The 26,559-nt window shown below is 31.5% G+C and overlaps 2 protein-coding genes across 3 annotated transcripts; both read left to right on the top strand.

The window, feature by feature from the left end:
- Nucleotides 1–1,601: 1,601 nt before the first annotated feature.
- LOC105430717 (E3 ubiquitin-protein ligase MARCHF5) lies at nt 1,602–9,459 on the top strand. 2 transcript variants are annotated; one of them, XM_089084475.1, is made up of 7 exons: nt 1,602–1,857; nt 2,321–2,531; nt 2,599–2,758; nt 3,025–3,230; nt 3,516–3,834; nt 5,967–6,135; nt 6,349–9,459. In XM_089084475.1, exons 2-7 carry the CDS (start codon nt 2,354–2,356, stop codon nt 6,502–6,504), a joined length of 1,188 nt encoding a protein of 395 aa, XP_088940601.1. In that variant the 5' UTR covers nt 1,602–1,857; nt 2,321–2,353; the 3' UTR covers nt 6,505–9,459. The 2 variants fall into 2 exon arrangements, with proteins under 2 accessions (XP_088940601.1, XP_088940600.1); XM_089084474.1 differs by having other exon boundaries at nt 3,022–3,230.
- Nucleotides 9,460–23,228: 13,769 nt separating this feature from the next.
- On the top strand, nt 23,229–24,969 carry LOC148934585 (zinc finger protein 862-like). The gene is given in 2 exon segments (XM_089084646.1): nt 23,229–24,536; nt 24,538–24,969. Coding segments are annotated over 2 exon segments (651 nt in total). The 5' UTR covers nt 23,229–24,047; the 3' UTR covers nt 24,700–24,969.
- Nucleotides 24,970–26,559: the final 1,590 nt, after the last annotated feature.

Here is a 26,559-nt window from a genome sequence, read left to right as displayed (position 1 = left end):
AGCGAAAAGAATTTAATGGACCGAATTTCAGCTTGCGATTCGCTACTTAAACGCCATCAAAACGAATCATTTTTAAAGCGGATGATCACTGGCGATGAAAAGTGGATTGTCTACAACAATGTCAGTCGAAAAAGATCATGGTCGAAACGCTCAGAGGCTGCTCAGACGATCGCAAAGGCTGAATTACACCCGAAGAAGATCATGCTCAGTATCTGGAGAGATTGGAAAGGAATCGTCTATTATGAACTGCTGCCACTCAACAAAACGATTAATTCGACTAAGTACTGCTCACAACTGGCCAAATTAAAGTGAGCAATCGATCAGAAACGGCCCGAATTGGCGAACAGAAAGGGCGTTGTGTTCCATCAGGACAACGCTAGACCACACGTTTCTCTGATGACCCGGCAAAAATTATTGCGGCTTGGATGGGATGTTTTGGTGCACCCACCGTATAGTTCGGACCTTGCACCTTCAGACTATCATTTGTTCCGGGCGCTACATAACAAGTTGAATAACAAAACCTTTAGTTCCCTGGATGTTCTTAAAAACCACTTGGATGACTTCTTTCCCCAAAAATCTCAGGACTTCTGTGAACGAGGGATAATGAAGCTCGTGGAGAGATGGCAGAAAGTCATTGGATAGAATGGAACATATTGTTGATTAAAATCGCTTTTTTTTGCTAAATATTTTGCGTTTGAAATTACTCAATTTTCGCTACGAAATTATGCATAGATCCATGTGCATAATACATATGCACAATACACTTAAATCAATGCCCATGCAAAGTAAAAAATATCGCTATCAAAACACGTTATTGATTAGAGTGAGATGATATATATTTCTTTCTCTCTCGTAGGATTCATCCAAGCATGGCGGATCAGAGTCGTGGCCAATCTCTGATTGGCGGATCTCTAATTGTGTCTCTAGGTCTCTAAATCGACTATGATTCGTCAATTTTTTACGGTTACAGCATAAGTTAACAGATTATGACCTCTATAAATCAACTCTAAAGCCTAGTCTACAATTACATAACATAAATTATAAGACGGTAAGATGTAATTGTAAAAACCTATTTAAATGAATTATTTTCATTTCTTATGCTTAACAATCTTACGTCATAGTAACTGTGTATACTGTGTCATGCAGAGGTGTGTACTCCGGCCCTTAAGTCCCGTTCTACAATAGGTTTTAAATCTTAAGCCATAAGAAATAAACGAATCATAGTTGAAGAGTAGAAGAATACTCAACTATAATTGGTCAATTTCTTAGGGCTTAAGGCTTAAATCACCTATTGTAGACCGAAACTAAGGACTAACTAGTCCCGTTACAGAGGTTGGCGTCTAGAATTTTTCCACCGTTCAAGCATTGTGAGTGGCTAGTGATCAATCAGGACATCGTCAAACGGGTATCACCCTCTTATGTTATTGTAGACTAGGCTTTAGTGTACACTTCTTGCACTAGTTCAGGAAGTTCAGGAATAAAAAACAAAACCTGTTATCATCACCAATTCCAGTGCAGTACTAGTGCAGTCCCAGTGCAGAGGAAAAGAACAAACCTTATATATGTATGTCGATGACATTACCCTTCGCTGAAATGTATACAAACGCTGAATTATCAGAAATCATCGGCTTTGTTTGCATTTATTAAGTTTGCATCATCATACCTTGAGATATAATCTTTGTGTGGTTATATCCGAAGGAATTGTTAGTCTTTGTAAAGAAATTCTCATGTTTTTATACGATTCACAGTTACACTTCTAACTGCTTTATTCGTGTTAAATATAACGTATGTTTATTCTGATCTATTCATGAAGATAATTGAAGATAATCTCATATATACCACATTTACCACGTTTACGTATGTTACATTGCTTAGTACTTAGAAAATGCAGTTCTGTTTATTAGGAATAAAAATCTAATATTCTATCATCTCTGTGTTATAATTAAATTAAATTTGAGTATTTATGCTCTTGTGTATGAAATATAAATATTATTAACAATGAATAATTGCAATTGTAATAATGAATAAATGCAATTGTGCGATTTATGAAATTATGTTGCATATCCATTTATCTAATATACAAAAATATATTTGCATAATTTGTATGTAATTTTTGTGTAATAGAATATCCCAGATATGATTTATATTGCAAAGTTATGTCGAATAACCAATTATAACTTCTCCACTCATATATTAACAGAAATAACATAAATTAACAGAAAATTTGTCTATTAGAAAGGTCTATATAATTTAAAGTATTCATAAATTATGTTCAAAAAGCGATTTATAATAATTATCATTTTATCAATATGTTTTTAAGATGATAATGAACAGTTTGCTTCACTAAGATACGATGTCAGATGATAACATGCCACATGTCTCCTATGGACTTGATAGCCGTGGGAGAATAGTACGTATCGAGTCAGGTATAACCAGGGCCAATATTAGACGTCTTCCAAGTATAGAGGAAGCTTTAAGGAGACTCAGCACAAACTTAAGAGCTGATAGACAAACTACCGATTCTAATAATGGTAACAACATATGAAATTTTTATCCAATGCAAAAAGAGTTAATAAGTCATTGTTCTTTTTATAACAGAAATATCTGATTCCCAAGCAATGGCACAAATAGTATCACTGGAGGAGGATAGTTCTCAAAATGATATAACAGATCATGAATTATCTGTGGATATTACTGATGGAGCATCTTCACCAAATCAAATCACATCTAGTGTATCATCATTGACTCCAGAAGAAGAGTAAGCTTGGTCTTATTATTTGTGACAATTGTATGTTATATATATTTAAAAAAATAGATTTTAATTTCAGTTTAGTATATTTATTTTTTATTTATATACATTTATTATTATTTATTGATTTCAAGGCTATATGCATACACATACATATACATGTACGCATACGCACGTGCGTATACATACACATACGTTTTTATCCTGAAAGTTTATAACAACTTACAATAATTGTTGTTTATATTAATTTATATATTAACCTTTTCATCTAGCAGGCGATACTGTTGGGTATGTTTTGCCACTGATGAAGATGATGTGACTGCAGCATGGGTTAAACCATGTCATTGTCGTGGCACTACAAAATGGGTTCATCAAGGTTGTATTCAAAGATGGGTTGATGAAAAACAAAAGGGTCATGCTGGACATGCTGTGGCATGCCCACAATGCAATACAGAATATATTATAGTTTATCCAAATATGGGTGAATATATTATGAATACACACACACACACACATACACACACATATACGTATGTGTATTCATACACACATACACATGTATATATACATATATATATATATATATATATATGTGTATATGATGTATGTGCGCGCGTGTGTGTGTGTGTGTGTGTGTGTGTGTGTGTGTGTGTGTGTGAGATTATATTTTTTGAAAGTATAAATATTTTTATATTACAATTACAATAATTTATTATTTATGATTATACTTTTGGAACATGTAGTCCTACATGCAAATCAATTACAGGTCCTTTAGTAGTAGTTCTCGACACAATTGATGCAGTTATCTTCCGAGTATGTCCTTTTATTGCTGCTGGTATAGTAGTTGGATCCATATATTGGACAGCTGTGACTTATGGTGCAGTTACCGTAATGCAGGTGGTTGGTCATAAGGATGGTCTCACCATGATGGAACAAGCGGATCCTTTAGTCTTATTGGTTGGCTTGCCAACTATTCCAATTATGTTAGTTTTGGGGAAAATGCTTCGTTGGGAAGACCAGGCTCTTAGTTTTCTGAGGCGGCATGCATCTAAGGTTCCTATTTTAAGACATTTCCTACCGAGTAGGTTTGTATTACATTATTATTTGTATTAAATAAATTTTATCTATTTAAATATATATAAAATTTAAATTTAAATTTAAATATATTGTATATATCATATGTGTGCATAATATACATGTATGTACACGCATGCGTACACATACATATACAGCGCATATGTGTGTATATGTGTGGTACAGGATGTCCCATTTTAAATAATACATTTTAATATTTCTTGAACAGTACATTTTAAAGAAAAATGTTTCATATAAAAGTTGTAAGGTTTTAAGGGGGCCATATATAATCATGGTATTGATTTATTTGCAGACCACTGTTGAGATTTTTTATAGTGGCTATTGATTTTTAAATGGATATATATTTTTTGTTACGTAGTAATATTTCTCTAGTTCATCTGGATAAAAAAATATTAAGACAAATGTCAAAAAGTCAATAGTTTACGAAATATTTCATATTTTATTTTGGCATACTTCAACATATAAAATATCTCATAAATTATTCACTTTTTGATAATTGTATTCTTAATATTTATGTGTAAAATAATGAGACAAATCAATTAATATAAGGAAGATACATAGTTGCTTTAAAAAAAAATTATGCAATTAATAATGTACAAGTACATTTTTTTAAGATAATTACTTATGATTTCTGTATACTTTTTAATTTGCCTTATTGTTCTATGCAAAAATATTAAGATACCGTTATTAAAAAATTAATAATTTGATTTTTTTCAAATCAACACTGAGATATTTTATGTTATATTTTATGTTATATGTTGAAATGTGCCAGAATAAAACATAAAATATTTCGTAAACTATTGATTTTTTAACATTTGTATCTTAATACTCTTTTATCCAGAATCATACTGCGTAACAAAAAATATATATTTTCATTTAAAAAAATGGTAACCGTAAAAAAAATCGACAATGACGTCATCTACGAATAAATCGATATCATAATTATATAGCTCCCTTGAAACAACTTATATGAAACATCTTTCTTTAGAATATATTGTTCAAAAGATATTAAAGTTTATTATTTAAAATGAGATATTCTATATATGTAATACATTTATATTAATAAAATTTTCATATTTTATGTTAAACATCTTTATCGTGTTTTTTCAAATATAATGTGAATGGTATTATATTTGCACAAAATAAAATGTAAAAAATTTCCATCTAAATAAATTTTAATATGAATATGAGGGAATTAGCCAAATTCAAGCAAAATAAAGTGAAAACAAACAATGATAAAACATAAATAACTTAATTACATAATATATATAATTAAATATAATATATATTATAATATAATATATATTAATTACATAATATATTACATAATATAAGATAAATGTTTCAAAGGGTACTTATTGTTACTCCCCTTCAGCATCAATATAATAAAAATTAAGAAAATCTGTAGATTACAAAGTACATCTAAAATAGGAAAAATATAAGGTAATCAATGTTTTAATATTGAGATATTTTGGTACTTATTAAATAGATGAACAAATAACAGTGATATAAAGACAACTTGTATTTTTTCAGATTGTTTATGCATTATTGTTATCTGTTTATCTATTTGATTATACTGGGATCAGTAATATTAAAACATTGATTATATTGTATTTTTCCTACTTTGGTATTTTTCCCACTTTATGTTCTATTTTTTCTTAATTTTTTATTGATACTGATGAGAAAGTTTGAAACATTTTAAAATATCATGTAATTAACTTATATATCATTATCATTAGTGTTTCTACCTTATTCAAATTTGGCCACTGATTTCTTTAGATTTCTATGTAAATAACGAGCTTATGTTTTTATTTTTTATTTAAAATATTAAAAAAAAATTTTTTTTAATAATTTTTATATTTTGCGACTGCAATACTAGTCTGCAGTATCGACTTTGTTCCAGATAAAAAATTTTTAAATTATCTATATATACTTAGATGAGGTTATATTTTTTTACATATATGTAAAAGTATAAAAGTAAAAATCATTAATATTTTTGAAAGCTATATATTGATAACTTAGCAATTCTTATTTATAAAAAAGGACAATAAAATAAGAAATAAAAATATAATGATTAGAAAATGATTCAGAATTATATACTTTTAATGTATAATTATTATAGTTACACTGATGAAGACACGAGTATACAATCTGAAGATATACCTCCAATGAATGATCCAATATCTGCGACACGTGTTCTTTGTGGTGCACTTCTTTTGCCAACCATTGCTAGCTTATGTGGAAGAATATTTTTTGAAAATATAAGTTCTAATTTTCAAAGAACATTGTTGGTACGTATTAATTTTTTAAATTACAAAAGTATTGCCAAAACATTATTGTCAAGTATATATGAGATTATTTTTCATATATTATAAAAAATTAACATCATTTCTTATATCGTCTTATTTAAATTGTTATTATAATCTATTTACTTTTAATTTTATATATAATGCATATATATATGCAATTTTATATAAAAATATATTTTTCTATTATGTTTACAGGGTGGTGCAGCTTTTATAACAATAAAAGGTGCATTTAAGATTTATCATAAACAACAACAATATAAGAGGCAATGTCAGCGTCGCGTAATGGACTATACGGAAAGCAATGTAGCGTTATACAAAAGACAACAAGATTCCGAAAGTGATCAAAGTTAAATAAAATATCAACGAATATTCGAATATTGATTTGTGGATATAATTTCTTAAATGTAAAGCAGCTTGATACTTTACAGTAGTTTTCAATACATAAACAATCTGACAAATATAATCTTCAATGTCACAAGTACACGCGTACACATATATACACACATATACACGCGCGCGCGCGCGCGCGCGCGCGGTGACTACAGACTACAGAATGTGAAATAGTTGTATTGTATATAAGAATATAAAAATAAGGATTATATTTGATTAAGATCAATAATTAATTTAAAACTATTTTTTGAAAGATAAAAGGTATTGGTAAAGATGACATCTCCTTTAAATTAACATTTAGAGGAACAGAGTACATTTTAATAATTATTATATTACATAGGTAATACTTTTTCTACAATCTTCCTTGTATGACAAAAAATTAAAATTGAAATAACTGCAAATTCTTGTTACATTCTTAGTTTTATAGCTATAATTAATATATTATTGATATTTATTTTGAACTTTATATAATAAAAAATTAGAATGTCATTGTGCAGAAAAAGTTAATGTAACAATTGCTATATGACAAGTATTTGTTATGTAAAAAACTACTATAACTTTAGATATGTGTAAAAAATAACACCTATCAAATAAAAGAGTTGTGTGCGTTCGTGCGCATGTGTACATATATATGCATGTATATGTATATGAATATGCATGAATAGTAATGTATATATATATATAATATATATATATATATATATATATATATATATATATATGCATATATACAATATATGTGTACATATACACGTTGTGTGTATAATGCGCGTGCGCGCGCGCGCGCGTGTGTATTGGACTATATAATAGTGAAACTATATATGTAAAGTCTATGACTATATTTTGTAATCTAATTTCATAAATGCTGTCAAAGTAATCTTTGTACCAAATATAATATAACAAAATCACAGATATTTACGATAAATTCACTGCGTTCATAATTGCATTTATAATTTCTTTCATATCATGTATATTTATGTTTAATTTTATAATAATTTTATTGAAATGGATATCAACATTGAACTATATCCATGATATTTTCTCTAGAACAAACGCAGATATTATTTTCAAGTATATGATTAAATCTGAATCAAATAAATGAAAATAAATAAATAAATGAAAAATTCTATTATAATAAAATTCTATTATAATAAAAAATACATATTTTTACCATATTATAGATTTTTAGTTGTTATAAAGATGACAGACAGCAAAAGTTATGACAATCAACATAACATTATTTTGCACCAATTCCAAAACTATTTTAAATGATGTTGTAGTTATCAGTTGCACAAGTGTGATATAGCAAACATAATATGATGGAGAGATCGCACAATAACAATTTAATAATAAAAATACTATTTACGAGTTACAGAATAAACCTTCTAATAGGATATAGGTCAATAGATATCAGATGCCTGCATATCTACACGCCCATGCGTTTGCCGCTCGCATGTCTGTATAATAATAACGCATACAATCCGTAATAATAGTAATAGTTATGAACAATTGAGAATATAACGGTTTTAGAAATATTTCAGAAACACAGTTGTGTGATAAATTATCTAAAATTTGCGCGCTGACATATACGCTGATGTATAATATAATAAAAACATTCTTAAACATAAATCCGATTCTCGATATTAATATAATTTTGTTGTAATTACTTTTTAATTTTTTATATTTATACACAGATATTAATTAAAATATATCGAATTTTAATATAATAACTATAATTATAATTATAATAACAAAATAAAAATCATAAGTATTGAAATATATGTACAATATATATATATATATATATATATATATATTTAGTTATTATATATATATATATATATATATATATTTATATATATTTATATATTTTATATATATTTATATATATATATATGTATATATATTTAGTTATATATATATATATATATTATATATATATAAAATAGTATGGATACTTTTATGTTCATCTCGGTCCCATCTATTTTTTGACGAGCGGTGGCAGAAATCTCACGAACATCCTGTATATATTACCACACATACACACACACACACACACACACACACACACACACACACACACGCACGCACGCACGCACGCACGCACGCACGCACGCACGCACGCACGCACGCACGCACGCACGCACGCACGCACGCACGCACGCACGCACGCACGCACGCACGCACGCACGCACGCACGCACGCACGCACACATCCCGTAGCACTCGTATCATTGCTCGTGAAAAGATAGACGGGAGCGAGATAAATCAAAATGTCATATCATTTTGCGATATCCGCAATAATTTTCGAGTTATTAAATATTAAAATCGCGCAAATAAGAGCGCACGCTCGAAAAAAACGTTCGCCCGCCTGCCTCGTAGGACGTAGAGACTAGAGACACTACAATCAAAGACTGGCTACGACTTTAATCCGCTAATCAGTGATTCGCCATGTTTGGTTAAATCCTACGAGAGAGAAAGAAACATACACCATTTCACTCTAACCAATAACGATATTTTTTACTTTGCATGTATAATTCTGAAAAAATTTTGTGAGGCAGCCGTCTGATGGCGTCAACGGTACATATGAACTGACAATTAGGCGTTGCTCCGAACTTTGGCGTCGAAAAACACGTGCACGTGCCGAGAGCATGACAACATCGTGATATAGAGTTCTGGAACATTTCCGAAGGCTCCATATTTCGGAGCAAGCGAAATTGGAAACGGCCATCGGTATTCTCCTTCGAGTCGGCGTAGTGTAAAGAAGCATCTGCGCGAAAATCAGTCGTCTAGTCGAGATAGTCGTTAAGTGAATCGAGTTAATCGGACATTGTAAAAGAAGATGTCTTTGAAATATAGAACTGTGCAGCAAGTTTGTCGATCTAGTTGAAATATAGCGTCAGTAATTACTCCAAAACTGTATTAAGTCAGTCTGCCTGCCATTTTCCTATTCTAAACAGCCGTGGTGGACACTCTAGTGTCGATTATTATATGCCATCCGTTAAAGATAATTTAAATAAAAACAAGGGGAAGTCGGTTAAAAGACTTTTAAAAATTAAAAATTCAAAAGATTACAATCTTTCAATTCGATGGCGTTATCGTTCTAAAATCCGAAATTAACAAATACGTAAATAATTTAATCTACGTAATTAATTAATTAATTTATTTATTTATAACAATATTAATTTATTTCTAATATTTATACGTAAGAACCATATATAACACGTGTTAAAACAATTTTTGAAGAGGTCGTTTAAACAATTTATTTAGAAACAATTTATTTTGATAATATTTTTTGCTAATAGTTTTTTTTTGCATCCATAACAAATATTCCGTAATTATTTTTTCTCCATTGCTGCTAGGTTAGCTATGAAAATTAAATAACTAATTTGAACTGTTGAACAAATGAATTAAATAATTGAATTAAATAAATAAACAAATAAATGAATGATAAATAATATTTAAAAAACAATCAGATATTGGATAAATATCCAACTGTAACTTTTCTTATGTAACTTATTTATTTATTTATTTACTCATTTATTTATTAATTAATATAAAAAATTAGAAAAAAAATTTTAATCGGGAGAATGTACGGAAAACACGAGGAGTCTCACAGCACGCTACGCTTCTACGTACGCCGGTTGGACGCAATCTGATTGATCAACTTTATCGTTAATAACTCGATAAATAATGTCTGAATTGGGAAAGGAACTTTTAGTTCAAAATTCCATCCTCTTTCACTCCTTGAAATATTAATTAAAAGTTATGGGACATCTCGTGTGTGTGTGTGTGTGTGTGTGTGTGTGTGTGTGTGTGTGTGTGTGTGTGTGTGTGTTACACACGGGATGTCCCGATATATATATATATATACACTCAAATAGCAAAATGCCAGCAATATGCCAGCACTATACCAACAGATTCGATCGTGACTTCGCAGCAGATTTCAAGCTGCTGCTTCCTAATTAAGCTTAGTTTTTTGCGGCACACCTTCTCATCATAGAATAACAACAAAAATGCGATAAAAATCGAGCATTGCTTGCTGTCTCATGTAATAGCAGATATGTAGCAGATATCGTGCAAAGTTTGCCATATCAAATACTAGCAGCAAAAACGCAGAAATCGAGCATAATGTGCCATCGTGGCGGCAAATTTTAACAGAAATCAAATAAGACCTGCTGGCATAATTTGCAGCAAATTGGCAACAGAAATCGTACAAAACTTACAGATCGTATTGCATTCTTGCTGTATTTCTGCTGTCACAATGTGAAAGACTAAATATGCCAGATATTTACTACATTTTTGCAACATGTCTTGACGGCATATCATGCTAAATTTTGGAGTATTTTCTGTTGAATATTGTGGCAACACAAAAATTTTGGTATATTTATGATGACAAGCTTTGTTCAATTTTTATAGCATTTTTACAGCATATTATGATGCTTGCTCGATATATGCATTTTTGTTGGCAATATCTGTTATAGCAGTATGCTGGATTACTACTCGATTTTTGCCGGCATAACATGTATCATAACTTCGCAATTTGTGTTTCTGGCACGTTTTGCTATCTGGGTATATATATATATATATATATATATATACATATATATATATATGTGTATATATAATTATATGAAGTATGATATATCAAATGATTTTTTTCAAAATATAGATACATGAGAAATATATTTTTGTGATTTTTTACAATGGATGGACATTGGTATATGTATATATATATATATATATATATATATATATATATATATATATCCATTGTAAAAAGAAATATATATATATATTATATATATATTAGGTTTATATATATTAGGTTTTATATATATATATATATATATATATATATATATATATTAGGTTAACGGGTTTTCTGAAAAATATACTTTATGGGAACCGGGGTGTTTAAAATCGGAACGAAAAGCTAAATAAAATTTTCGGAACAATGCTAATTGAATGTTTCCACCATTTCATTTTTCCGTTTCCGTTCCGATTCCGGGTTTCCATTTAGTGACACAAGTATCGTTCTATCTTTCTTGGCTTTCAATGATTAACAAGGACAAAATGATACTTGTAACGACTTGTGTCACTGAATGGAAAGCACCCTCTGTTTTCTGTGCTCATGGGATAGCATCCTAAAGGAGCCTTTTCATACAGACGCTCGACGCTCATTTTTAATGTCAAAATAGACGTGGTCAAAGCTGACGCAAAATAGTGAAGTTTTAAGATTGGTTTATGGAAGCTGCAATCTGTTAACTTATGCCGTAACTGTAAAAAATTAACCAATTACAATCGAATTATAGAAGAATAATCAACTATGATTCGTCAATTTTTTGCGGTTACAGCATAAGTTAACAGATTACGGCCTCCATAAACCAACCCTGAATAGTCACTTTTGATCACGTGATCTATTTTGACACTAAAAATGAGCATCGGGCGTTAGTATGAAAAGGCTTCTTAAGAGTTCCCTATAATTTATGAAAAAAATGCTAATTAATGATCCGAAAAAATGGAGTGCTAACTTCTCATCGAAATTTGAGATTGAATAGTGTGGGGCTAACAAAGAAATAGCCGATCAGAACAGTTCGTAATCAGAAAGCAGTTATTTTATTTTGAAATTTCCGCCAAGGTTTCGATTCTTGATCACACGCGAGGGCTAACTGTTTTTTATTTTTTCCTTTTTCACGAAGTAAGAGCCGGGCATACAAAAAAACTTAAGCAGTAAAACTTAAGCAGTAAAAGCGTAATCACACCATAGATTGTCGGTTACAGTTGCCAGTTGACGATTCTATTTCAGCCAATCACATTGACCGTAACCTGCTACATTATAAGGACCTGCTATATTATAATTGGCTAAAATAGAATCAACTGTAATCAACAACCTGTAGTCTGATACGATCTTTAGGAAATTAACGTTACGGATTTGTTACTGCTTATGTTACTACTTTACGTTCTCGACTGTGATTGGCTAATTCGCTTACTGCTTAAGTTTTACTGCTTAATTTTTTTATGTGCTTCTAAGCGCGAGCAAGTGAGCGAATCAATCCTCGATTGTCTATCTGTGAATATATATTTTTTCTTTGAAATATATACTAACTTCAAAAACTAATAAAAGAAAATGTCTACCCTGTTTGTCCGCTTTCCCCTAATAATTTTGAGCAGCTTAATAGCATCTTTTTGCAAATATCTAGAATTCCTGATAAATAAAAAATAATGTTTGTCGATCAAAAAATAATTAAAAATTTTTGGGAACTGAATTTAGAAGTATGATAGTTCTAAAATATTTCTATTATTATTTTACCTATTTTAACGAGTTCTCAATGATTAAAAAAATTTATTTAAAAACAAAATAATTATATTTTGAGAGTAGACAAAGACATTTTTCAATAAGTTTTTGAAGTTCCATTTCACATATAATTTAGTTTATACCACCCTCATCTTTTGCATCAATCAACTATTCATATATATGTAAACCTGTATTTCCGATATTATGGCATTATTTTATTCATCACTATAATTCATGATATAATTCTCATTAATACTTTCATTATTATTATTATTATTATTATTATTTTCTTTATTATTATTATTTTAATATAACTATTTATTCGTGTTACATTTAATATTTACAATAATCCAAGAAATCATTTCTTTTTTCATATTAAATAACTTTGAATCATAATTTCACAATCAATTACACCAACAATCATAACTTTACAATACAATATCATATCCCGATTATTATATTAACAAAACACTATTTCCCCGCGATTTCCATTCGGTCGCGGGTTCCAATCCGAAAATATAGTTTGTAATCGTATCCAGTATCGCCATTGAACATAAATACACTAAATATCCCTTTCCCAAATTAACCGTTCTACGCCATTTCGGGACATAACAACATCAATGGTCTTATTGCTTCGAACTATCACATCTTTTGTTAGAACTCGTTGAGATTTGCCCAGAACTTTAATCGAAACTATTTGGAATTCTAAAAAAATGTTTAACTACTTTGAAAAAATATTGATCAATGTCCAAATATTGCGTTTTTGTAAACCGTTAGTCCGGTGTTTTGAACATTAGGATTTTCCGTTAGAACTCTCTCAGAACTTTAGTTGAAGCGAGCGAGAAAGATAAGGAGGGAGGGTGGGAACGAGAAAAGGAGGAGATATGATTTTACTTGTTATGAATGACATGTAAAATATGTTTGAATTATTATTCATTTTATTTGCAAATAATATATTCAACTAATGAAATATTTCAATACAGTCAATATTTACTGTCTGTCAAGTAAGAGCGTGGTCGGATTAAATTATAAAAAAAATTATTTAAAAAATTTTCAAATATATATATGCATTGTGTTCGATCAGGCAAAGATTCAATTATGTTACTAATACATCCAATCATCACCAACGTCAATATTTGCTTAACATCTCCGAGGCATGCTTTCGAAATTGATAGCGTATTCTAGCGGCAAGAATCTCCAAATTTGACGAATCTCGCGAGATAATTGTTTCAAAGTGTACGTGCATTTTCCACAAAGCGATGCAATGACTCGTGGGGTCATAGTAGCGCGTAACATTACTGACATTGAGTCGATAATCGCGTGCGTGCGAATTTTATTAGAATATCAGCAATTATAAAAATTATAAGGATGAATTCCCACTTAGCGCGTCGTGCGTCACGTCATCCATCGTGTCACGAATTCTTTTCGCAAAATAATTACAAGTTTTCACGACTGGTTCGTGGTCCCCGCCGTGACGCACACCCTCCCTTCTTATTTGGGCAATCAAAACACTCCATTTTATTGCATTATTTGCGCGATTCCTTGCACGACGCATCGATTAGATTGCTCGACATTCTAAAAACAAAAAAATTCCGAATAAGAAGAAGAAAATGGATCCCAAATCGCGCACGTTTATAATCTTCTACAAACGCAAATCAAAGAAATAATACTTGAATTAAAATAATATATTTATATATGTATATATATGAGGGTAACTGAAAAGTTTTGAGCCTTAACATGAAGATGATGTTACTCGTCAAAACCATTCTAGTACTACAATAGTATATGTTTTGAAAGACTTTTGTGAAAATTTCAGCCATTTTGGACGCTCAATTGTTGTTTGACAGTCGTTTGTGTCAGTCGATATCAGTTTTGTAAAAATGGAAAAAATTGAATATCGTGCCGTGATTAAATTTTTACATTTGAAAGGCAATACGCCTGCGCAAATTAAAATCGAGTTGGACGCTGTATGCTTTACGGGGACTCTGCCCCATCATTTGCCACCGTAAAAAGATGAGCATGAATTTAAACGTGGTCGTACCAGCTTGGTTGATGATAAGCGTTCGGGACGGCCAAAAACTGCGACCACCGCTGATAATATCGAAAATGTTCACCAAATGGTACTGGACGACCGTCGAATCAAGGTTAAAGAGATAGCAGAAGCTATGGGCATATCGAAAGAACGCGTTTGTCATATTGACTATGTCATATATATTGACTATGTCATATATATATTGACTGAAGAATTGGATATGCGCAAGCTATCCGCGCGTTGGGTGCCGCTTGCTCACTTTGGACCACAAACGAATGAACATTTCCAAGGCTCTGTTGGAGCAGTTCAAGCGAAACGAGTCAGATTTTTTGCGTCGATTCATAACTGTAGATGAAACTTGGATCCACCACTACACTCCAGAGACAAAAGAACAGTCAAAACAGTGAACTGCAAAGGGTGAAAAAAAAGCTCCGAAAAAGGTGAAGACGGTGCCATCAGCTGAGAAGGTAATGGCGACTGTTTTTTAGGATAGTCATGGAATTGTGTATATCGACTATCTTGAAAAAGGTAAAACAATAACGGGTATTACGCATCATTACTTGATAAACTGAAGGCAGAAATTGCAAAAAAACGGCCGCATTTGAAGAAGAAAGTGCTGTTCCATCAAGAGAATGCACCTGCTCACACTTCGGCGGTCGCCATGACCAAAATTCACGAACTGCACTTCGAATTGGTTGACCGCTCATCGTATTCACCAGATCTGGCCCCCAGCGATTTTTTTCTGTTTCCTAAGCTTAAAGTTTCGCTTGGAGGACAGAGATTTTCATCGAACGAGGAGGTCATCGCATACATAAACGCCTATTTTGCGGAGCAAAACGCCAACTATTATTTGGAGGGGTTAAAGAGATTAGAGTATCGATAGGAAAAGTGTATCGACTTAAAAGGAGATTATGTTGAAAAATAAAACTATATTTGACCGAAAAAATATTTGTTTCTATATTAGGCTCAAAACTTTTCAGACTACCCTCGTAAATATATATATATATATATATATATATATATATATATATATATATAAAACACCCTGTATACACACACACACACACACACACACACACACACACACACACACACACACATATATATATAGAGAGAGAGAGAGAGAAAAAGCACCCTTAAAAATGTATATGCTATAAAAATATATACATATATATTTTTAATGGTGCTTCCAATCCTAAGATATTTATTTTGCACAAATTAGTATCTCGTACAAATTAATATACACACACACACACACACACACACACACACAGAGATAAAGAGGTTATGTTTATGTTCGATTTTATTTTGATATTAGGTTATATGCTTGCTCATGTGTTGCGTTGATTTGCGGCGATGCAGCGGCGGCGACGCATTCAGTGTGAATAAGAACGACACTATCTTTAAGTTTACCACGAATCGTAACACAATGGATGACGTGACGCGTGACGCGCTCAGTGAGAATTCATCCTAATAGCTAACCTTTTTTTAGGGTTCTATTTTTTTCTTTTCAAAATTTAAATATTTAAAATTTAAATATTTTTATTATTATTTATTCCTTGTTTAAAAATACACGTAAAACCGTAAAGTACAACATGATAAAATAAAAGTGAAAGTAATCGTAAAATACAACTAAGTATGATCTAATTATTTTATTTTCAATTTCAAATAAAAAAATGTTGCGTTAAATTTTATTATGTCTTTTTCCATTGCGTATACAACTATACATATATCCATACATAAATTATATCTCCGTTATATATCGTTTTTCAGATCTAATTATATAAATTTATAATTTATTATATATATTATATATGTTACATATATTATATATGTTACATTAGAAATTATATATTATATATACTTACGTAGAATAAATTAGTATTAATTAGAATAAATGAATATGAGAAAGAAAGATAAAGGAATAAACGAATAAATCATTTATTAATGTTAAAGTATTATTTTTTAAAATTCTTCTTTTTGTAGATAATAAAATTATGTGTAATTATGCTAAGTGTATTCTTTCATCAAATAATTTGATTCGGCAAAGAACCATTTGATAGTTCTGAAAAGAACTGTTTAAATAATATTGTGACTCAGTACTTAGTTCAATGAAGTGAGTGCTTAGTTTGAAAAGCGATATATAACGGAGATATAATTTATGTATGGATATATGTATAATTGTATACGTAATGGAAAGAACATAATAAAATTCAACGCAATATTTTTTATTTGAAATTAAAAATAGAATAAGATACGGCAGATATCGCAGATTACCCAAAACCTAAGAGAATAATGGAACTATGTCGCTTCCTAGATCTTATAAATTTTTATCGTAGGTTTATCAAGGACGCAGCTATTATTCAAGCACTGTTACATGCCACTATCGCAGAAGCAACCAAGTGCGACAAGCGATCAATTGCATTGACTTCGAGGCTGAACACGCATTCGCAGAGTGCAAACGCCAGCTCTCGGATGCCGCACTGTTAGCTCACCCTCAGGAGGGTGCCCCATTACTTCTCTATACCAATGCTTCAGATTTGACAATGGGTGCTACACTGTAACAGCTGCAGAATGGAAAATGGATTCTTTTAGAATTTTTTTTCAAAAAGTTCTCCGATGCTCGACGAATTTATAATGCCTACGATCGTGAATTACTCGTAATATACAATGCTATAAAGTATTTCCGATATATATTCGAATGAATATACGGTAGCAACAGATCACAAACCGCTAGTCTACACCTTCGACCAGAGATCTAGTAAAGCAACGCCACGTCAGCTACGTCAGCTACGTCAGCTACGTCGTGCTAGATTTGATTGGTCAGTTCACAACTAAAATCATCCAGGCGCCAACAATATTGTATTCGATGCGTTATCCCGCATCTTCTATCGACATGCAGTTATAGTAACATGATGAATTAGCATAAGAACAAAGCATTGATGAGGAGCTTGAGGCACTGCTAAAATCGAATATCAACTTAAAGCTGCGAAAACTTAGCCTGGACAACACAGATTATACAATATACTGTGATGTCTCCCAGGACGATGTACGACCATATCTACTTGGTATCTTACGTAAAACATTCATCAATTCAACTCACAAGTTTTTCTACCCGAGGATCCGAGCTACTATAACCTCATCGCGCGAAGATTCCAAGTGTGGCCAAGTAGAAGAAAGATGTATTTCATTGGATGAAAACATGTCTTTATTGCCAACGCGTCAAAATTCAACGTCACAACAAAAATGCTCATCAAGATTCCTGAATTTCGATTCCCTCAAGTTCATTTCGATATAATCACTGCCGCCATCCAGAGAATACAGATATTGCCTTACCGCCATCGATCGCTACTGCCACGCGATGAGTGTAACGTCCGCGGAAAATTAAAACTTGCGGACATTCATCCGAAATGATGTAAATGCAGTCGAACAGTACCCTAGGTTCGCATCCGCGATTTTAAATATTAAGACATATAACTTATCATTTTACGGTTTTATTATTTTATATATATATTTTTTATATAACTTTTATTATTAAGATAATTAAGTTAATAATAAAGCGAGAACTCATTTTCCTTCGTCTTGTGATAAAAGATATAATTTTATTTTACTATTATTATTATTGTTTTTTCTTTTGAGGAATATAATTTTATAACATAATTTTCTTTTTCTCGAATTCCCTCTTCTTCGGTTTTCGATACAACTGCAACTGTAGAAGAGACAAAGGAGCGTTCAACGATCTTAGTTTATATTAAAGGGGAAGCTTATCACACTCAAAATATTCCTAATTGTAGGGAATTGTTATTCTTTATTATTAAATTTCAGGATGTGATCGGAAGAAGTATTAATGAATATACTTAATCACAGTATACATATCTTACATATATATATAAAAGCTTCTTCTCTGTATATAATATATAATAAATTGAACAAACACTTGCGTGTATAAAATTGACAGAATGAGAATATATTATTTTTGATATCATTCTCAAAAATCCGTGCCGGAGCTATCTGCATGCCGGTTTTATTGGAACGGTAAGTGCCGCATATTCGGAATTCGATGATAATAGAAATATTAGTGACATCGTTAATACAGGTGTTCTATCGGTTACACATATGCCGCGCCGCTCCAATACGCTATTACCTTCAGATTTTAATTACAATACAATTTAACATTCTTACAGCTTCGGCCATTCCTAGCCTTACATTCGAATGTACCTTGTTTCGGCGGTGTAACGGAAATTAGAGAACAAAATAATTCAGTAAGGAATAGAAACACAAAATTTAAGTTTTAACTCGCATTACAGCATGAACGTTCCTTAATACAATTTTGTAATACTAACTATTTTAATACTAAATATTTATTTGGATAATGTAAATTATTACCTACTACGAATTAACTAACTATTTACAATAGTTTTACTCGTGGTTTCAACTTATCTAGAGATAAAATTGTGTTATACGGTTTAGGAGATTCGTTGAAATCTGGTATATCTTGTATAACATATCGATTATTCCTTAAAATTCGAGCTATCATATAAGGACTTGTATAACGATTTAAATTTTGCACTTTCGTGGTTTGCTTTGGAGATCGCGAATCATAACGTAATCGCCTGCTTGAAAAAAATAAATAGTAATTGGTTTTGTATATTTAGCATCATAATAAAGTTTATTATAATTTCTTAAATCTTCCGTAACTCGAATTACTATATCTCTGTTATTTTTTCTCCGAAATTATATCAATGTCGATTTGAGCGAACTGTTTTACTAATTCAACGAGGACTTGATCGTTATGATTTCTGCAGTCGTAACCCAAAAGCAATTTACTCGATGTGTTTTTAACTGTAGAATGAAAAGTATTATTAATAACATATTATGCTTTGTCTAGATGAGATTTCTAATCAGTTCGTTCCACTGCTAATTTTCTTAAAGAAGATTTTCTTAAAGAAGAAGGAATCAATTGACTCTCTCAACTGTGCCATTAGCCCATGGCGATGCTACTGCGACTTGCCGTTTTACATTCAGTAAATTATCATAATTCGCAAATTCTTTTGAGGTAAAAACTGTTCCTCTATCCGTAACAATCTCCTTTGGATCTTCAAAAATATTAAACAAAAACCTCAAATGTTTTATTACTTCTTTCGAATTAATAGTCTTAGTTGCAAAGAGCCAAGTGAATCTAGTCAAGGAATCTACTACTACTAGTATGTGTTGGAAATCTTCTGTCAATTGTAAGAGACCGAAATGATTAATGAAAAGAAGTTTGAAAGGAGATAAAGAATTCTGGGCTAGTTGCATTTCGCCTTCGCGTGTATGCGTTGACACATGCTAGAGTACAAACAATGCAATTATCAATATGATCGATTATTCTTTTCCTCATAGAAGGAAACCAATATGTAGATGCCAATCCGTCTTCTCAAATCCGCAATGGGCCATATCATCGTGATATGTTCTTATTAGATTTACAATCATTGAGTCGGGAATTACAAAACGTGAACGTTCGTTCGATTTACGATAAACCAGTCAATTAACTCGAATTTATCACTGTCACCTATTCGAGTTCATTTGCGATGGTCTTAAGTTTGGTATCTTGCAGTTGTTTAAGCTCTAATTCTCTTTCAAGAGGAAGTGTACCTACGTAAGATACCATGCGACTGAGCGCATCGACATGAGTCATTTTCTCGCTTGATCTATGTTTAACATTGAATCTATAATTTTGTAACGCTAGCGTCCATCGAGCAATGCATGGGTTTAAATTAGCTTTATTACAGCATACGTCAGAGCATTACAATCTGTGACTACTATCAATTCCGTATAGATAAATATGAAAACTTTCTATTATATTATAGCTAACATTTCCAACTCGAAACTGTGGTAATTCTTCTCGGCTTTATTTGTAGCCTAATTAAAATAGGCAATAAGGGCCCAATCTCCTGATTGTTGTTTTTGGAATAAAATATTTCCCAAACCGTGGGAGCTCGCGTCTGTATTGAAATGAAATTGAATCTCAGCTGTAGAACTATACAGACCCAGTACCGGTTGTGAAATCAACTCTTGTTTCAAATTATTGAACGAATTCTAGATCAAAATCAAAAGTCGTTGAGTATTTGCGTAACAGCTGACAATGGCTTGACTTTAATTGTATATGCTTATATGAATTTTCTAAAGTAATTAGTTAAACCCAAAAATTGTTGGGCTTCGCACACTTGCTTGGTTGCTTGGTTGTGGGAAATTTTTAATCGTTTCGATGTGTCGAGAACTAATAATTATTTTATTCGCAGTTATTGTATAATCTTATAAATATTCAATCTTACGTTTTAAAAATTGACACTTATTTAGATTTAACTGAAAATCATAACGCTTAAGCATGATCAAGATCTCACGAAGTACTTCTAAGTTCTCTTCGACTGTGTGAGAATCATATCATCTATGTAAACTTTCTTTTATCGAATCAGCGGATGAAGGATGTTTACAATCCTTTTTTGGAATTCCGCAGGTGATTCACAATAATCAAAAGGTAAACGGTTATATTCGAATAGGCCGTCCGACGTAGCGAACGCAAAATACTTCGTGCAGTTTTTATCAACTTTAATTTGATGGAACCTATCTTTGAGGCCTAACAATGAAAACAGTTTTATTACCCAAACTCACTATACAATCTTCGATGAAGGAGAATGGATACTTTTGTTTCGCTATCTTTTCGTTTAGAAGTCTGAGATTGACACATAGTCTAAGAAGACCGTTTTTCTTCTTAACTGGTACTACTCGCGCACAGTACGGTGAAGTATTACGTTTTATAATACCGCGCTCTAAAAGATTATCAGTGATCTCTCGAATTTTTAATTTTTCTGCATGCGCAAACCGTCGCATATGCGTAGATCGAATTATCTTTTAAATAAATTTTAACCGCATAATTGTCATCGATTTTCTCGACCGCTAGATTTTCAATTTCTGACAATACTTTAACTAATTTTGAATTACATTCAAGGCCAAAATCAGTAACAATCTTCAAATTTTTATTGCGGAGAATCAAAAATTCCGGACGCTAAAACTTGCAATCATGTTTTAGAATTAGAATTTTCTTGAGCGTCATTTTCAATACACGGATTGTAAATCGCGATAATTTCTTGCGAAAAAAGTCACGACCAATGATAATGTCAGTGGCAAGATCGTTAGTTTTAAGAACATATAAAGTGATTGGCAAGATTAAATTTGGTAATTGCGAAATTTCAATCATAGCTTGCAATGATCTCTCTATCAGAATTGATTTATTGTTCAGAACTTTATATGATTGCCGGGGAAACTAAAGAATTTTATTCTATCGAAAAATTTATGAAAAACGCTAGGTTTAATGAATATTGGACCACCGGTATCAATTAAAGCGGTTAACAAGCAAGACATATTATTAACGCTAACAATTTTCAAAGGTGAATTTTGAATTTATATATTCCTATCATGAAGATAAACAAAAGTGATGCATGCACCTTGTGCTTCTATCATTGAAACGGTATATGCTGCCGTCGTTGCTATTGTGATTGGTGCTTGTTCCTTCCTTTTGAGTTTAAAACAGTCGGCTCATAGATGACCAGGAATTTTGCAGTAATTGCAAAATGTAATAACCTTCGAGCCTTGTCCGCTTTTGCTGGTGGATTTGCCAATTGTTTCCTTACTTTTTGTCCACTTCGACTTAAGCTTCTTTTGTTGGGTTCGCTTGATATCGAGGAAATCTGGTGCATACGATCCAAGAACTGGTCTACAGAATCGCATTTTAATGACGCAGCTATCACTCTTAGCAATCTATTATTTATACCGCTAATGAGTAAATGGATAGCGCTATCATCGGGTAAATTCAAATTATGCATTAACATTAACTTGTCCATCGCATATTCTAAAAACGTTTCTCTCGAGAAATTCCAACTTTGCGCCTCTATTTTTTGTAACGCAACATGATACAATATTTTTCTAGTAAATCTTTTAAGAATTGCGCGGCGGCAGTGTTGCCAATTTAGTGATTTTGTCGCTAAATCTGGATATTTTGAATAGCCCACAGAGATTTTTATTGCAACTTTGCGATACGTCGAAACTCTAATGATTTTTGAAAAATATTTAGAGAATTCTAGATATTTTCAAGCTCGTTCTTGTTGCTTTAATTTTAAAAATTACGCACGTTTTGTTGAGGCTTTTGTTGAGGCTATAATCTTTATATGATTGCCGGGGAAACTAAAGAATTTTATTCTATCGAAAAATTTATGAAAAACGCTAGGTTTAATGAATATTGGACCACCGGTATCAATTAAAGCGGTTAACAAGCAAGACATATTATTAACGCTAACAATTTTCAAAGGTGAATTGTCGTTCGTACTTTGTTTTCGCTTCTCGCTGGTTTAAGGATAGTAAATGATGTAATATACAGAACGATAACATTTCAACAAGAAACAACTTTAAAGTTCTTACAAATAATATTCATTGATTGATGGCTGATTCAAAAGTAAGTATTCATAATTTGTAATGTCATTTAAGTGGGTGGTTTTCAAAGAAAGAGAGAGAGAGAGAGAGAGAGAGAGAGAGAGGCATGTATTTTGAATAATATAAATAAGTTTGGACTGATTTAACTGTGAGAATAAAAATAAGCACGTATTTAACTCTTTACACCACCGGTAAAAGCTGATAGTATAATTCCTTCATCATGGCGCATATGTCATTTCATTGCGTGTATAAAGCTTAATTGATCAACATTACAATCCATCGAGATTGCCAAAAACGATTAGTTCGTGGAGATTATCTCCAATTTTCAGATTCAGTTATTTCTGTTGCAATTCATCGAGACTACCATAAGGGTGGTTATATATCTGAACCAGTAACTTTTATTATCAATTTATTTGAATTAATTTCGACATCAAATATGCATTTAAATATATGCATGTAAATACTTTACATATAGTAAATTTTAATATTTTTATTTTTAGTGTCTCCACAATATACTCAAAAATATCAAAAAGAAGAGAAATTGGAAGTAACAAAAGAATGGCTCAAACCGTGCACTAGCGATTTATCGAAAGCATACTGCAAATATTGTAAGGTGTTTCTCAACACTAAGTTAGGAGATCTTATAAAACACGGGCAGACTTTAAAGCACGTTGCAGCATCGAAGCCATTTTCGAATTACAGACAACAAATGATACCGTTTCAGTCTATCAACATATGTACTAAAGAACAGCATAAGGAAGCTCAACTTTCTCTCTACGTTGCTGTACATACGTCAATCGCAAGTGTCGACCATTTAAGCGATCTCCATAAAGATACGTCTTTCAATATAAACTTACACAGAACGAAATGTACAAACGTAATTAATAATATGATAGGATCTCATTTTTATGAAGCGTTAATCAAAGACATTGGTGATGGATATTATAGTTTATTAATAGATGAATCTACTGACATTACAGTGAACAAAATGCTTGGTATCGCCATTAGATATTACAGCATCGAACAGAAAAAGATCATATCGACCTTTTTACAACTGATCGATATTGAAGATGGCACAGCGGAATTTATTGTAAATGCAATAAAAAAGTTATTGATTGTTGCAAAATTGCAGTTAATCAAAATGCAAGGAATCAGCACCGACAATGCATCAACAATGGTAGGGATGAATTCAGGCGTTTTACGCGCGATTGAAGAAAGACGTGCCTCATTTAATATTAATTCGATGCGTGTGTCATTCACTCCATTTTGCTATCTCGAAAGCGACTGAAAATACATTGTCTCGAAATATTGAGTTTTTGATTAAAGAAACATATAATTGGTTTGCTAATTCGTCTATATGACAATTGAATTACGCGTTCTATCAAACATTAAACGATGGTCAAGAGCCTTTGAAAATTTTGCGAGTCGCAGAGACGCGATGGTTATCAATTGAGCCTGCAGTCGAATTTTAGATCAATGGACAGAGTTAAAAGCACACTTTGAAATCTCACGAGTTAATGATAACTGTTACACAGCTGAACTGTTATATTCCATGTATCGTGAACAAGAAAAACTTCATCTATCTTAATTTCCTATACCTGATTTTAAACATGGTGCAGAAAACAAAAACTTTGAATCAAATGTAGCTGATCCAACAAAGGATCAGAAATACTTTCGGACATTAAAAGGCTTTATTCAACAGTTGCCAATAAAATTTTACTTCCAACAGCAAGAATAGATATTTAGCAAGACATCGAGAAATATTTGGATCCCTCACCTGTCTTAGGTTACGCGTTTGATTTTTTTTGTACAGAAAACGAAATCGTTTTCGGTCAGGAAAAAGAAAATTTAAAATCCAGATATATTTCTTTTCTAATTGCTTTGGTAAAAGAACTAAAAAACCGTTTACCTGACAATATTGAAGCGTATAAGTGTTTTTTCTGTAACCGAATGCTTAAAAGCAAATAAACGTTCAGATTACAGATATAGCTTTGTATTACAGTAAAAAAAATACGATAACTATCTCTCAAATCGAATTAGAGTAGAAGAATATTCATCATGTTAGGTGGGAAGAAACACAAAACACGGAAAAATTTTGGATAGAAGTAATAAATTATTGAGATGCTAGTGGACAAAATCCTTTTGAAAACTTAGTTGATTTGGCTTTTAAAATTCTGTGTCTTCCTCATTCTAATGCCGATATTGAGCGAGTGTTTAGCCAGATGAATTTGATTAAAACTAAGTTGCGGAACAAAATTAAGCTTCCATTATTGAATAATATATTGCATATTTGATTTGGACTCAAAAGGCTCAATGTTTATTGTAATAATTACACTCTACCTGAAGATGTTTTGAAAAGTATAGTAGGTAATATGAAAACGTACGAAAAGTTAATGCCAGAGTCGGATATTCATGAAATGGAAGCGGAAGAGATAAATCAGTTGTTGATATAACAATATTAAATATTAAGATTATATAAATACGTAACATAAAATATTTGTATTACGTTTGTATAACATTATGTTATTAATTTCATAATTTAATCATATTCTATTATTTTTTCTAATTTGCAAAGATGTTAAAATAATTTTGATATTCCTATATTTGATTTCTATTTTTTGATATGTATAAATAAAAAAATTAAATATAATACTTCTGTCACGTTCAAGACGACCTTGTCCTTTGTTAGGCCTGTTTTCACCAGAATCATATGTTCCTGAGTGTTCAAGCTCAGGTTCTGCAGACGCAGTCTGGATATGATCATTGTCCATATCTTCATTTTCTTCACCAAAATCCGTGTTTTCCAAAATCTAACTCGAACAATAAAAAGTTATTCGTTCTCTCAAGTTCTGCATCCTGGTTTTGACTATCTTCTATACAATCGACTTCACTGCTAATATGTATCCTGCATGTATTTTTCTCCCACTATAATTTTTAGATTCTCCATCATAACCAATAAACATCTTTTTGCTTCTTGGCTCGAATTTTGAACGTTTTTCTTTTAATACATTCAAATACGCATCGCTGCCGAAAACACGCAAATGATTAATTTCCAGTTTATGCCCGAACCATTTTTCGAAAGCTGTTCTATTTTCAGCTTGCTTAGGCACTAATCTATTCAAAACATAGCACGCATTTTTTATCAGTCCATAAACTTTTTGGTATGTTCTTTGCAATAAGCATTGACTGTGCATTTTGCACTATTGTTCGTATTTCACCTC

Source organism: Pogonomyrmex barbatus, unplaced genomic scaffold, assembly GCF_055798465.1.
Source record: "Pogonomyrmex barbatus isolate J1 unplaced genomic scaffold, ASM5579846v1 scaffold9, whole genome shotgun sequence".
Lineage (NCBI taxonomy): Eukaryota > Metazoa > Arthropoda > Insecta > Hymenoptera > Formicidae > Pogonomyrmex > Pogonomyrmex barbatus.
Note: the sequence above shows the minus strand (reverse complement) of the source record. Positions and strands in the feature narration are given on the sequence as shown.